The 12,967-nt window shown below is 36.0% G+C and overlaps 1 protein-coding gene across 1 annotated transcript in view; it reads left to right on the top strand.

The window, feature by feature from the left end:
- The window catches only part of TMEM26 (transmembrane protein 26), a 41,614-nt gene extending 29,950 nt beyond the window's left edge, over nt 1-11,664 (top strand). The window contains exons 5-6 of the mRNA XM_021700101.1: nt 8,212-8,288; nt 11,240-11,664. Coding sequence (XP_021555776.1) covers nt 8,212-8,288; nt 11,240-11,664 — 502 coding nt within the window. The remainder of the gene's footprint in view (nt 1-8,211; nt 8,289-11,239) is intronic.
- The last annotated feature ends 1,303 nt before the right edge of the window (nt 11,665-12,967 follow it).

Raw genomic sequence — 12,967 nt, 5'->3', positions numbered from 1 at the left:
TATCTTAATCCTTTTCAATTTATTGGGACTTATCTTATGGCATAGCATGTGGCCTATCCTGGAGAATGTTCTACATATGCTTGAAAATAATGTGTATTTATCTGTTGTTTGGTTGAGTGTTCTGTAAATGTCAGCTGTGTCACATTGGTTATTAGGTTATTTTACTCTTCTGTATCCTTACTTTTTGTCTAGTTGTTGTATCAGTTATTGAGAGTGGGGCATTGAAATCTTCAACTCTAATTGTTGAATTATCTATTTCCTTTTCCAATACTGTCAGTGTTTGCTTCAAGTATTTTGAGGCTCTGTTTTTAGGTGTGTATACTTTAATTTTTTAAAACATCTTCCTGAGGTAGTAACTATTTTTCATCATGAAATGTCACTCTTTTTCTCTTCAGTAATATGTCTTGTCTCAAAGTCTATTTTGTGTCATAAAGCTTAGGTACTCTATTCTCTTATGATACTGTTGCCATGGGATATTTCTTTTTCCATCCTTGTACTTTCAAACTCTTTGTATCTTTGCATCTAAACTGTGTCCCTTATAGACTACATATAGTTGGATTTTCATCTTTTTCCCCAGTCAAACCTTGTCTTTTAATTGGAGTGTATATTAGTTTCCCAGGGCTGCCATAATGAAATACCACAAACTGAAAGTCTTAAAACAACAGAAATTTATTTTCTCACAGTCCTCAAGGCTGAAAGTCCAAATCAGTGTCAGCAGGGTTGGTTTCTACTGGAGGCTGTGAGGGAGAATCTCTTTGGTGCCTCTTTCCTGGATTCTGGTGGTTGCTGGCAATTCTTAGTGTCTCTTGGCTTGTAGACACATCACGCCAATCTCTGCCTTTGTCTTCACATGGAATTCTTCTCAGTGTTTCTGTCAGTGTTTGCACATTTTCCCCTTCTTAGAGGGACACCAGTCTTTGGATTAGGACTCAAATTAATCTAATATGACTTCATCTTAACTTGTTTACATCTGCAAAGACTATTTCCAAATAAGATTACATTCTGAAGTCTAAGTAGACATGAATTTTGGGAAGACATCATTCAACATATTACAGTGTATTTATTCCATTCATATGCAATGTAACTATTGATTTGGTTGGATTTCTATCTGCCATTTTGTTATTTGTTTTTTTCTAAGTCTTAAGTCTTTTTCATTCCTGTGTTACTCATTTACTACTTTAAAAATATTTTTAACAAACAATTTTAATTGATTTTTTGTATTATTTTATTGGTAGTTACTATAGGGATTACAATATGTATTTTAAGTCTTCATATGCTACTATAAGTTAATAGGTTCATTTCTTCTCCCTCTTTTTTGCTATTGTCATTACATTACATCTTTGTATGTTATAAACCAAACAATAGTTTTATAATTATTTTTATACACTTTAATATTTTTAAGAAACTAAGAAAAGAAAACATATGACTATATATTTATGTGTTCTCTTATATTTCCCCACAAGTTGAAGATTCTCTATTCCTTCTTGTGAATTTGAGTTACTGTCTGGTATCATTTCCTTTCAGCCTTCTTTTACAAAGGAACAAAGACTTCCTTTATTGTTTCTTCTAAGGCAAATCTGCTACCAACTAATTCTCCCAGTCTTTGTCCAGAAATGTGTTTATTTTGCCTTCATGTTTCAAAAATAGTTTTGTTGGATAGAGAATTCATGGTTGTTAATTTTTACTTCAGCATTTTACATATATAATTCCACTGTATTCTGGCCTTCATTATTTCTGATGAGATGTTAACCATTGTTGTTGTTGTTGTTACCCAGTACAAGCTGAGCCATTTTTCTTTTGCTGTTTTCAAGATTTTCTCTTTCTTTTTGACTTTCAGTCATTTGACTGTGATGTATGTAGGTGTAGTTCTCCTTGCCTTTAACCTTACTACAACTTTGTTGATTATTGATCTTGGATCTGTAAATTATGTTTTTCCTCAAATTTAGGAATTTTCAGCCATCATCTATTCAAACATATTTTCTGGTCCATTCTCTCTTCCTTCTTCTGAGACTCATATTACAAATAAGTATGCTTAAGTGTGTTCCATAGGTTTCTGAGACTCTGTTTTTTCTCCCATCTGTTTTACTCTCTTTTCATCAAATTGGGTAATTTTCTTGATTTATCTTCCACATCACTGATTCTTTCTTCTACCATCTCAAATGTATATGTAGACTCAAATCGTAGAGTACACCTACTGAATTTTTCATTTTGGGTCCCCTATTTTCAACTATAGAATTTCTATTTAATTATTTTTAGAACTTATATTTCTTTATTTAGATTATCTATTTGTTGGGTCATTGTCATCATATTTTTCTTTAATTTATGGAACATAGTTTTATTTTATTTTTTGATCATATTTATAATAGTTGCTTTGATGCCTTTGTCTGTTAAGCCCAACATCTGGACCCCATTAGAGTCAGTTTCTATTGACTTTTTTTTTTCCCTGAGTATAGGTCAGTCATTACTGGTTTTTTGCATGTTATATATTTTTGGTGGAAACAGAACATTTTAGATTATATTTTGTAGCAATATATTATCCTCAAGTTTCCCCTGTACTTTAGGCTTCTTGATGTTGTTTTTGTTGTCTCAATAAATTGCCTGAACTTAATCTAAGGAATCTCTTCCCTTAGATTGTAGCCACTGATGGCTCTGCTTTTTTTTTTTTTTATTCCTTCTTTTGCTTGTTTGTTTTTAGCATGGCCTATTAGGGTTATACCTATAACTACACAGCTTGTGATTAGCCAATGATTTGGACAGGATTTGTAATCAAACACTTCAAGCCCTTATGACCTACACCCTCTGCCAATGGATCTGTGTATGGGTTGGATAGCACATTTAAATTCAGAAAGTTTTCATATATACTCAGTTTTCAATTTCCACTGGGTTTTCTTGGATCTTCCTGGCACATGTCTGGTGTACATGAAGCGCTTATCTAGCCCATCTAAGGCTCTCTTATTTTCAAAATCTCTCCATTAAAATTCAAGTTAGTCTACCATTCACCCCAACTGGGATTGCAACCATAAAGTAGCAAGGCTGTGGGCTCTCCCATTCATTTCCAACCAAATTGATTACTCTTACTGACCACACCTCTAAGCATAAGATTTCACAATCTACTCCAAGCCAAGTCAGCACACTGTGGCCATGAGGGGCCTCTGGTTTTCATTGTCAAACCCTCCCCGATAAAACTACTACTCTGACTGACCAAGATAGCCTTAACATTCCTCTCAGTTTGACTAAACTTTCAAAAGGTCTGTTGCAACTAATGAATTGTTGAACACTACATCAAAAACTAATGATGTACTATATGTTGGCTAACTGAACATAATAATAATAATAAAGAATAGTTACATGAAAAAAATTAAAAATAAAATCTTTTAAAAAACTAAGTAAAATGAGGGTAATGGTATTAAATAAAAAAAATTTTAAAAAGGTCTGTTGCTGAGTATAGACCTTTGAATTCCCTTTCCTTACAAAATTTACTTTAGAAAACTTGCAGTTATAAGTTCTTTCTCTGCCCCTTTGAGATTAAGTCTTCTCCCAGGCTCTTTCTTGTTTTACTACCCAGAAATCTTTCTAATGGATGTAAGAGTCATCCCTTTGAAATATGATCATCAAGAAAGATAGCACCCCTATCTCTTGGTCTCTTTGTGATGTTAGAAGCCTAACTTATGTTGGTTACTGCCAGGAAGAGCCAACTGGTTATTCACACATTTAGAGATAATCTTTAATGTGCAGTCTTTTTTTGAACACAGATCATTTATTAAGGAGAAAAAAAATCTGTTCTTATAACATTACTGTTATCTCACTGTATTTGAACACACAAAGGAGAATTTTCCTATGTTTACACTGTGTTTGTTTTTCATTTAACTCTTTTTGCTTTTCTTCTAGGGTAGGTTAATACTTCATTTTCTCGTTTTCTTTCTCTCTCTCTCCTCTATCTTTTTTCCTTCTCTGAAGAGGTTTGTTGGATGATTTTCTAAAAACTAGGTGAATTAGGGGAGTCTGAGTGGTACAATCAGTTAAACTTCCAACTCTTGGTTTCAGCTTAGGTCATGATTTCAGGGTTGTGAGATTGAGTCCTATGCCAGGGCTCTGCACTCAGTGTGGAGTCTGCTTGAGTTTCTCTCTCCCTCTCCCTCTGCCCCTCTCCCTGTACTCACACACACTCTCTCTCTAAAATAAATAAATAAATCTTTTAAAAAATAAAAATAAAGATGAGGTGAATTCTATCCACTGATTATCTCCTATCTACAGGAACATTTACATGTCCAAAAAGAAATAGTTAAAAAATTAGCAATGTATGACTTTATTTTTACTTTACACCCAATAAATTTGGTGCACTGATCTACCAAATTCAATCTTTTATCCTCCTAATTTTCCAAGCAGAGAAATGATACTCACATATATAATTATATTTGTCAAGATCTTTTGTCTCTTTATGAATAGAGTCCATTGTCTGCTTACATGCTTCTCAGTTGACATTTATGAAGACATTACACATGAGAAAATGGGGTGAGACAATTAGGGGAGACAGTTACACAATGGAGATAATGTTGGATAAATTCACTCCAAAATTCCTTCACATTTTGAGTGATTGCCATTTAAGCTCGGTGATTCATTTACTTTCCTTTTAACCTTCCCGAGTAACTTTTACTATCTGATTAGTACAAATTTGTCTGCTTCAGAAATTTTCTGGCCATTTTTTTTCCAAAGTTATTTTTGATAAATTTACTAATATGGTTCTCAACACTCACATTTTCCTATGTTTTGTGCATGTGCAAAAGATATATGTTCATTATTGTAGTGTTAGAATCTGGCTTACTTAAGGCTAGGGATTGTTTATTATTTATTCTTATTTTGTATGATGATAGAATTAAAACACAAAGCATTTAAGAAATATGTTCACATAGTAAAAATACCACTGCTACCATTACTGTTGCTGCTGCTGCCACTATACTACTAGATAATGGTCATTCATCTGTTTCTGTGCTCCAAGTACTGTTATAAGGGTTTTAGTTGTGCTAAGTTACTTAGACTTTACAATACACTATGAGGTAGATACTATCATTATCACCATTTTATAAGCTGAACTGTGGCAGGCAAGAGAAGTTGAGAAAATCTCAAGGTTACATGGTAATAAAAAACAACACCTAACTTGCATAATTAGTCTGTTTTGAGTGCTGTTCTCAGAACTTTATATGCTTAATATATTTTCATAATGTACTTAATATAATTATCATATAAAATCTAGGAGCTATTAAATTATTATTGTTATCCTCATATTGAATAGGGGTAAACTAAAGCATATAGATGTGAAATTATTTGTTCATGTTCATGTAGTCAGTAAATATCAATCTGGGATTGGAAGCCCACATACTATCTCTCTGGTGAAGGTTGGAGCTAGTATTTGAACTCCAGCAACCTACCACCAGACCTTATGCTTTACCACTGATTTCTGCTGCCTTACAGACAAATTGCACATGAGTTTTTGGTAGAATTATTGAGGTTTGGGATTAGAAGAAACTTCAAATTAGCCATCTATTGAACAATCTATTTTACATCTGTTGCAAAATCCTCTCCAGAATTTTCTCAACAAGTTTTTGTCCAGACTTTCTTTGAAAATTTTCACTAATAGAGACTATACTAACCCCAGGGCAACTCATTCCATTTTGAGTTGATATTATTAGAGAGTACTTTTCTCTATTGTGATAAAATTTGCATTCTTATAGGCACCACTAAAATTCTTTGAATCTGAATTGGACTTCTGAAGTCACAAGAAATAAGTTTAATTCCTTTTCCACGTGATAGCCTTTTAAATATATGAAACTTCTTTAGCTATCCCACATATAACATGGCTCTGAAATCTCTATCCTAGCCTCTCTCTTTTGGACCAAAAACTTTATAAATTTTCCTCCTAAAACATAAAGCACAATACATAATATTTCTGATATATTCTGAACATTATAGAATACAGCAGGGCTAAAACTTTCTGTTTCCTTTATGGAAATAGTATAGTACCGTGGTTAAAAGGGTGGATGCTGAAACAAGCTATTTAGTTCTGACTTTTGCTTCCAACATTTACAACCATATTACTTTGGACAACTAGAGTTTCTACAACTCTATGCCTCAGTTTCCTCACTGGTCAAATAGGGATAAATATAACTATTTTGTAAAATTGGTATGAGAATTAAGTGTGATCATAGTTAAACCATTAGAAAACTTCCTGAAACAGCATGAGCTCAGAAACTGTAGGTAAAATTATTTAAAAATTTAGGCACTTACTGGAAGTCTATTATGTATAGACATTGACATTGCAAAGATGGAAAAAAGTTATAGACTGCATTCCCTAGGTATCTCCACTTAAAATTCTAGACTTTATACTTCTTATGAAATGACCTATGATTGCATTTGATTTTGGAAAATCATAAATCCATGTCATACTGTGGACTTAAAATTAGATAATAGTAAGGGAAAATCCTTGAGCCTTTTTTATGGCAGCTGCTGTGAAATGTTACCTCTTCTGTCCTATTCTAGGTCATCCGGTTACATCTTGTCAAGATCTTTTGAGATCCTGATTGTGTCTTCTGGGGTAATGGTTTCCCATCCAACCTCCATGTCATATGTGCATATGAGAAGCCTTCCATCAATGTGGCAACCAAGTGATTGGTGAAATGTGAAATGGAATAGAATCAAAGGCAGAGCCTGCAGCAACCCTTAGAGAGCTCACTTTGGGGAGTCGTTTACACAGTTAGGAATCCACCTAACTGTGCTTACACCCAGAACATTTCTTAATCTTGTTAATAAGAACACTGCGGGAGGCTTTTTCACCAGCCTTATTTAAACCCAAATGTCTAATATTAATTTATATATCATTACTTGCTTGGTAATCCTAACTCTATTGGAGAGAGAGAGAGAGAGAAAATCTTAGTATGCTGAGTGTAATTGTTCCAAGTAACCTGTGCTAATTCCTAGTAATTATTGTCTTCTATAAGGGCTTTTAGAAATCTTCTAAATAACCACTTATATAACCTAACTAGGGATTAATAGTAAATGTGCCTTTGGTACTTTAAGATACACTTCTGCTTCATTTTGAAAATTAAGACTTTGTATATTTATTTTGTCGTCACCCTTGTCTCTGCCATTAAGTGCCAAGATAATGATGGCTTAGAAATATCATTTACAATTTCTCTCATAGTTTTTGAGATCTAATTTTTCCGGACCTCAATACTTGAAGCATTTAAAGATATCCCTTACAACCACCTCATTTATTTTGGTTTCAACTTCTCCTCCCTGATGCCTTTCTATCCCTTTCCAATCTGAAAATCCCTCTTGACAGAGAAGTTGGCAATAAAATCTGCTATTATACCACTAATCTCAAATTGCTAACTTCCTTTGTATTTTTGCTAAAAAAATAACTTTGATATTTCTTTTATATCCTTTCTATTTGTATAACATCTATTCTTTCTGACTTCAGTCTTCAAGACCATTCTCCTAGGTCGATGACATTTGTATATTTGTATATTTGCCAAGTATGGCTCTTCTTTTGTACATTCAATAATTCCTTCCACAAATAATTGTTGAGTGTCTACTATTTGCTGTTCTAGGCACTGGGAATACAATAGTGAATTAAACTGTCATATTCCTTGACTTACATCCTAGTAAGTGGTGTAAATTTTTTATTATTGGATTTATCTTCCCACTTTTTTCTCCTGACTTAAGGTAGCTTTCTTTTACATGCTGAACTTTTAATTTTGGGGCATCATGTAGTTCTTTTGAGATATATTTTTAATTTAGAGTCTCATGATCTTAGAAAAAAAATTTTGTTTTTTCTTATTGAAAATTCTTGAAATCAGCCCTCTGAATTTCTTAGTCAAAGTCTACCATTTTCCCTAGCATCTATCTCCAATAATGTTTCCATGATTTTGTAAAACTAAGAACAACAATATGGGACAAAGAGGCTTGGCCATAACTTACACAGATGTTGGCACATGTGAAAGTTGGATTTTAAGTCTCAGAGGTTTTTTTTACTTCTTCATTATTCCATTATAATCGTGAATGGATTTTTTTCATGGATTTCGTGTATCACCAAGATATTTTGACAACTCTTGAGAGGTTTATTAGGGTATACTCAAATATGAGAAAAAAGAGAAAATACTTCTTTAAAAATGATCATATTTTTATTACTAATTTAAAATTTTGTCTGCATTCTAGGAATAGTCCTGCCCTAGTCTATGCCATCCTTGTTATATGGACCTGGAGCATGCTGCAATTTCCACTTGACCTGGCAGGTAAATGTCTCGATATTTGCTCAAACAGAAAATTATAACTCTTGATTATAAACTATAATGAAGTTAAGGAGGCATTTGAGAAGATAATTATTTTTATAATTTTGATATCCCAGTGTTAGTTCCAGTTCAATTTAGAAGAAAAGTTGACTGAAACTTAGGAAAGCCGCTAGTGGATCCATTCTGGTACACGATGAGCCTGAGATAGTTGAATGTACTGGAGCACAGCTTTACATTCACTTTAAAAAGTGGCTCCATCACATATGCATTGTAAAATCTCCCACAAATTAGTTAAGACTTTTGTGCCTCGATTTTCACCAGTGAAATGGGTTCTTGTGATGACTAAATAAGAGTTTGTAAAGTGCTTAGCACAGTTGCTGGGATACAAATGTTAGCTCTTGATATTTTGGGGGCTCATTTTCATTCTTTTGTCAGACCCATGTATTAGATTATCACAGGGAGTAAGAGCAGTTTTGGGGCCACATGGAAAATTAAAATTTTCCTCAGTAGTGGCCCTTGATATTCCATTGGTCCTATTAATAAATACATAAACTTCTAAGACTTTGTAAGAAGAAACTGTTTTCCAAGCATATCATACTAATGATGACCTAGACCTGCACTGTCCAATACAGTATCCACTAGCCACACGTGGCTGTTTAAATTTAAATTTAAATTAATTAAAATTAAATGAAATTAAAAGTTCAGTTCCTCAGTCACACTAGCCACAATTCAAGAGCTCAACTGCCACATATGGGCTACTGTAGTAGGCAGAGCATTAGGCAGAACATTTTTACCATCACAGGAATTTCAATTGAACAACATTGATCTGGAGTCATCCCTTAACTTCTAGGAAAGATACCTGGAATTCTGACTTGAGAATTCTCCAGGATGCCACTTTACTCTGAAGAAATTCTAGGATTTAATAATTACATTTTCCTTAAACATGACTTCTTTTTTTTATGGCACCCTCCTCGATGGACTCAGGATTTAATCTTTTCTGCATCTTCTTTTGGCTTACTTTAATAGGCCTAGAGCTTTCAGAGGCAATTTTAGAATTTAGCAAACACTCTCTGAAACAAAATTGTCACCAGAATAGATGGAAAGAGTGGCTGTGGTTTTTTAGAAATACCCAAAATTTAATTACTAGTTAACAATTACAAACAAATGTATGCCAATAACACACACACACACACACACACACACACAATTTTGTCGAAATGTGCCGAATCTATACCTCTTGATCAGGTGGTGTTTCCTGACAGAATATTAGATATCATCACTTTAGATGTTGAAGAACAGTCTTAGGAGGTCCCCTTGGAACTATTTCCTGACCCTAACTTCTTAAGAGAGGCCACTCTTGAGGCACCTGGGTGGCTCAGTCAGTTAAGCATCTGACTCTTGGTTTCGGCTCAGGTCATGATATCAGGGTTGTGGGATCAAGCACTGTGTAGGGTTCTGCCTTCAGCATGGAGTCTGCTTGAGATCTCTCTCACCATTTCCTTCCCACCCCCCCAAAATAAATAAATAAATCTTTTCTTTTTAAAAAAAGAGAGGCCACTATTGGTCTTATGTTGGTGTTTCTTTTGTCATTCACTCTGCTGATCCTCAGCCTCCTATATCTTGTGGTTTATAGCCTTGCTAAGAAAATTTTTATTGGGGAAAGAAATTTTGTAAACTTTCAGGGGTGCTAATGTTATGCAGCTGTTTGAAAAACAAAGACCAAATGTTACTTCTGACTAAATCACTATTGTATTTTCCAACAAACAGTACATTATGTTCACCCATATCAAAGCAGCTTCATAATATTTGCAGGCTCCAGTAGACGAAGGCACTCTTTGTTTGAAAATTCCAAATGGAAGGCTTCATTATTATAAAGGATTATTTTATGCCCTTGACCTTGAATTAAATTAGCATTTTAGAAATTAAAACAAAAAGGTTCATCTGTTGATTGGGCCTCCTTTTGTTCAACTGGAAAATCAGTAATTATATCCAGTGTTTCTTGTAAACTGTGAAACAAAACCATAAGGCATTAGCCAAGATAAAATAACAATGGCATTTTTTTTGGGCTTTTGTCCCCCTACCATTAGAAAAATATGTTTAACATGAATTAAGTTTGAATTTGAATTATAAACACTTGCATTTCCACAACATAATTTACAAGTATGGCTGAGTGAGTCAACCAGGAAATAGGTAGATCCCAAAGGGAGGATTCAGAAGGATCTGGGCCATGTATCTATACTCTGTTCCATCTCCCAAACTCAGCAGTCAGCTAAGTCATTCATTATCCCAAGGGAAAGAGAGAAGTGAGAAATCAGAGAGGAACCAGGGGTGTTACTCTAATGGAAACAAAAAGAGCCAGTGAATAGGGGCCCCTCTCCTCACAGACATCATTGTTACCTTGGTTTTCAAAGGAAGAAACTGGGGCCCAGGAAGGTTAAGTAACTTGGCCAGCATCTTGCTAAAACAAACAAACAACACAAAACAAAACAAAACAAACGAGGCAGGCAGGCTACCTGGCTTGAGGCCTAAAATGCCCTGCTGTGCTCTCTCTCTACACCGCAGACCCCAGGGACAGCCAAGGTGATTTCTTGGGTTCTTCGTTCTCTCTAACCCAGTTGATTGTGCTTTCCCCAGGATGGGGACTAGAAGGTGATCTAAAATTTGTGACATGGAGGGAAACCCGAGGACTGCCTTTCTTTGGTGTGTTTTATTGAAATTATAACAGATTATTGATTTTAAAAATAAAATGACCAGGGATGTTAAGTGGTTAAGGGGTGGCTAAGGGTGGTGTTCACTGTTAACGGTGGTCTCACTTGTCCCCCACCCCAGAATTAAATTATAGAATCACCCCCAACTGTTAAGTAGCACAGCACCCATAGTTGATGACTTGTCCCCATTTCATACTGTCTTACACGTTTCAGAAGGGCGCTAATTGGTCTGTCTTGTGTTCTCAGTACAGCATGTCGTCTGCCCCTTGTCGGTGGCAATGAGGGGGTTCCCCAGCTTCTTCTTTTGCCAATACAGCGCCGATCTGTGGAATATTGGAATCAGCATCTTCATACAAGACGGCCCTTTCCTCGTCGTGCGTCTCATACTGATGACCTACTTCAAAGTGATAAACCAGATGCTGGTGTTCTTTGCCGCCAAGAATTTCCTTGTGGTGGTATTACAACTCTACCGCCTGGTGGTGTTGGCGATGGATGTCCGCACTTCCTTGCTACGTCAGCCGGGAAGCCTGAAAGCAAAGCACCTCTGCCCCTGTGAAAGCACCGCCAGTGGGCTCTCACCTGGAGATCCGGAGAGCGGCTCAAAGGCGGATTTGGGGGTACCCTTGCAGGCCTTGCCAGTCACCCCCGAGGACTCTCAAGCCACCCCGTAGCTCCTTACTGACTGCGGCTGGCAGCTAGAACATTTGACTTTCTGGTCCTTCTTACAGACAGAATCTCCTCTCTCTCCCTCTTTTTTTTAACTTTGGCATATAATAATTTTCCAAAGAACAACATAAAAAGTGATCTTAAACCAAAGCTGAGGAATTTTCTTTTTTTCAACTGAACGGAAAGAACTTTGATTAGTGGCTATCGCTACAACTTCTGTGCAATTGTATCAGATGTTATAGTTGTTCAACGACGAAGTGATTTGTTTGTCTTGAACTGTTTGAAGAGCTATGGACAGGGTTACAGTGACATGCCCTCAAAAGATTTAGTGCAGACAAACTGTCACGGCTGTTACCTGAAAATAGAGAAGCTTTGAACTTTGGCTCCATTGTCAGACTATCTCATCTGATCTTTTCTGCCATGTCCCTGACATCAAAAAATGTACATTCAGTGAATGCAGAACAAATGAAGGGAAAAGTTCTTTTAAAATTACCTCACTGTGAGCTGGAAGCAGTGAAAATCTCTGCCCAGCTTCCATAGCATTGAGAGCCCTCTCCATCGCTGCACAGACCTTCCCAGGAAAATCATTTTTCTGGGCTGATGTGGTATTCTGTCATGGCGCATATGCTCTTACAGAAATTTTATTGCTTTTGGCTTGGGCGCTGCAAAATTCACAGCAAGCCATTTTGGTTGTGAGGCAGGAAATACTGGTAATGCTAGCAAAGTCACAATTTCCACTCTGAAACATGATTTGCGGTATTCGTCAGTATTTTTCTTAACTCTACCATTTTCTATATTGCCAAGTCAAATTATGTGGGCTGATGCAAGGAAGCACCAAAGCAGGGAGTAAAGGTGTTTCAGGCCCTTTAAGTGTTACCCTAGTTTCTGGAGCTGGTCAGCGGTAGATGGAACTCCTCCGAACTGCCACTATGGGAGACTGAGTCAGCCTTTGGCCTTCAGGAAGGTGTCGGGGATGGAAGCTTGCATCAGCCCGACACGCAGCCAACAGCCCTTGACTGGTGACGGGACGCAGAACACGCCACGGCATTGTGGAAATCAGGAAATTTGCTTTTCTTTCCTGCATTAAGACTTCACCTCCTCAGTGTTGAAATAGCCATACTTCCCCTTACATAGCTCTGTACTTTCCAGAAGGAGGTCATTCAGAACATTTTTAAATGATTTTTGCTGTTAAAGATACAGTGTGAAAATTTACCTGACTATATAGCAGTGATTACATTTGAGGCAAGCAGTTCTGAAGCTGTTTTTTTAGGGTTCAAAGCATAATTCCTCCTTATTAGTATGCTGAGG

This window comes from Neomonachus schauinslandi, chromosome 6 (assembly GCF_002201575.2).
Source record: "Neomonachus schauinslandi chromosome 6, ASM220157v2, whole genome shotgun sequence".
NCBI lineage: Eukaryota > Metazoa > Chordata > Mammalia > Carnivora > Phocidae > Neomonachus > Neomonachus schauinslandi.
The sequence above is the reverse complement of the archived record's forward strand: the minus strand, read 5'-3'. Positions and strand labels throughout refer to the sequence as shown.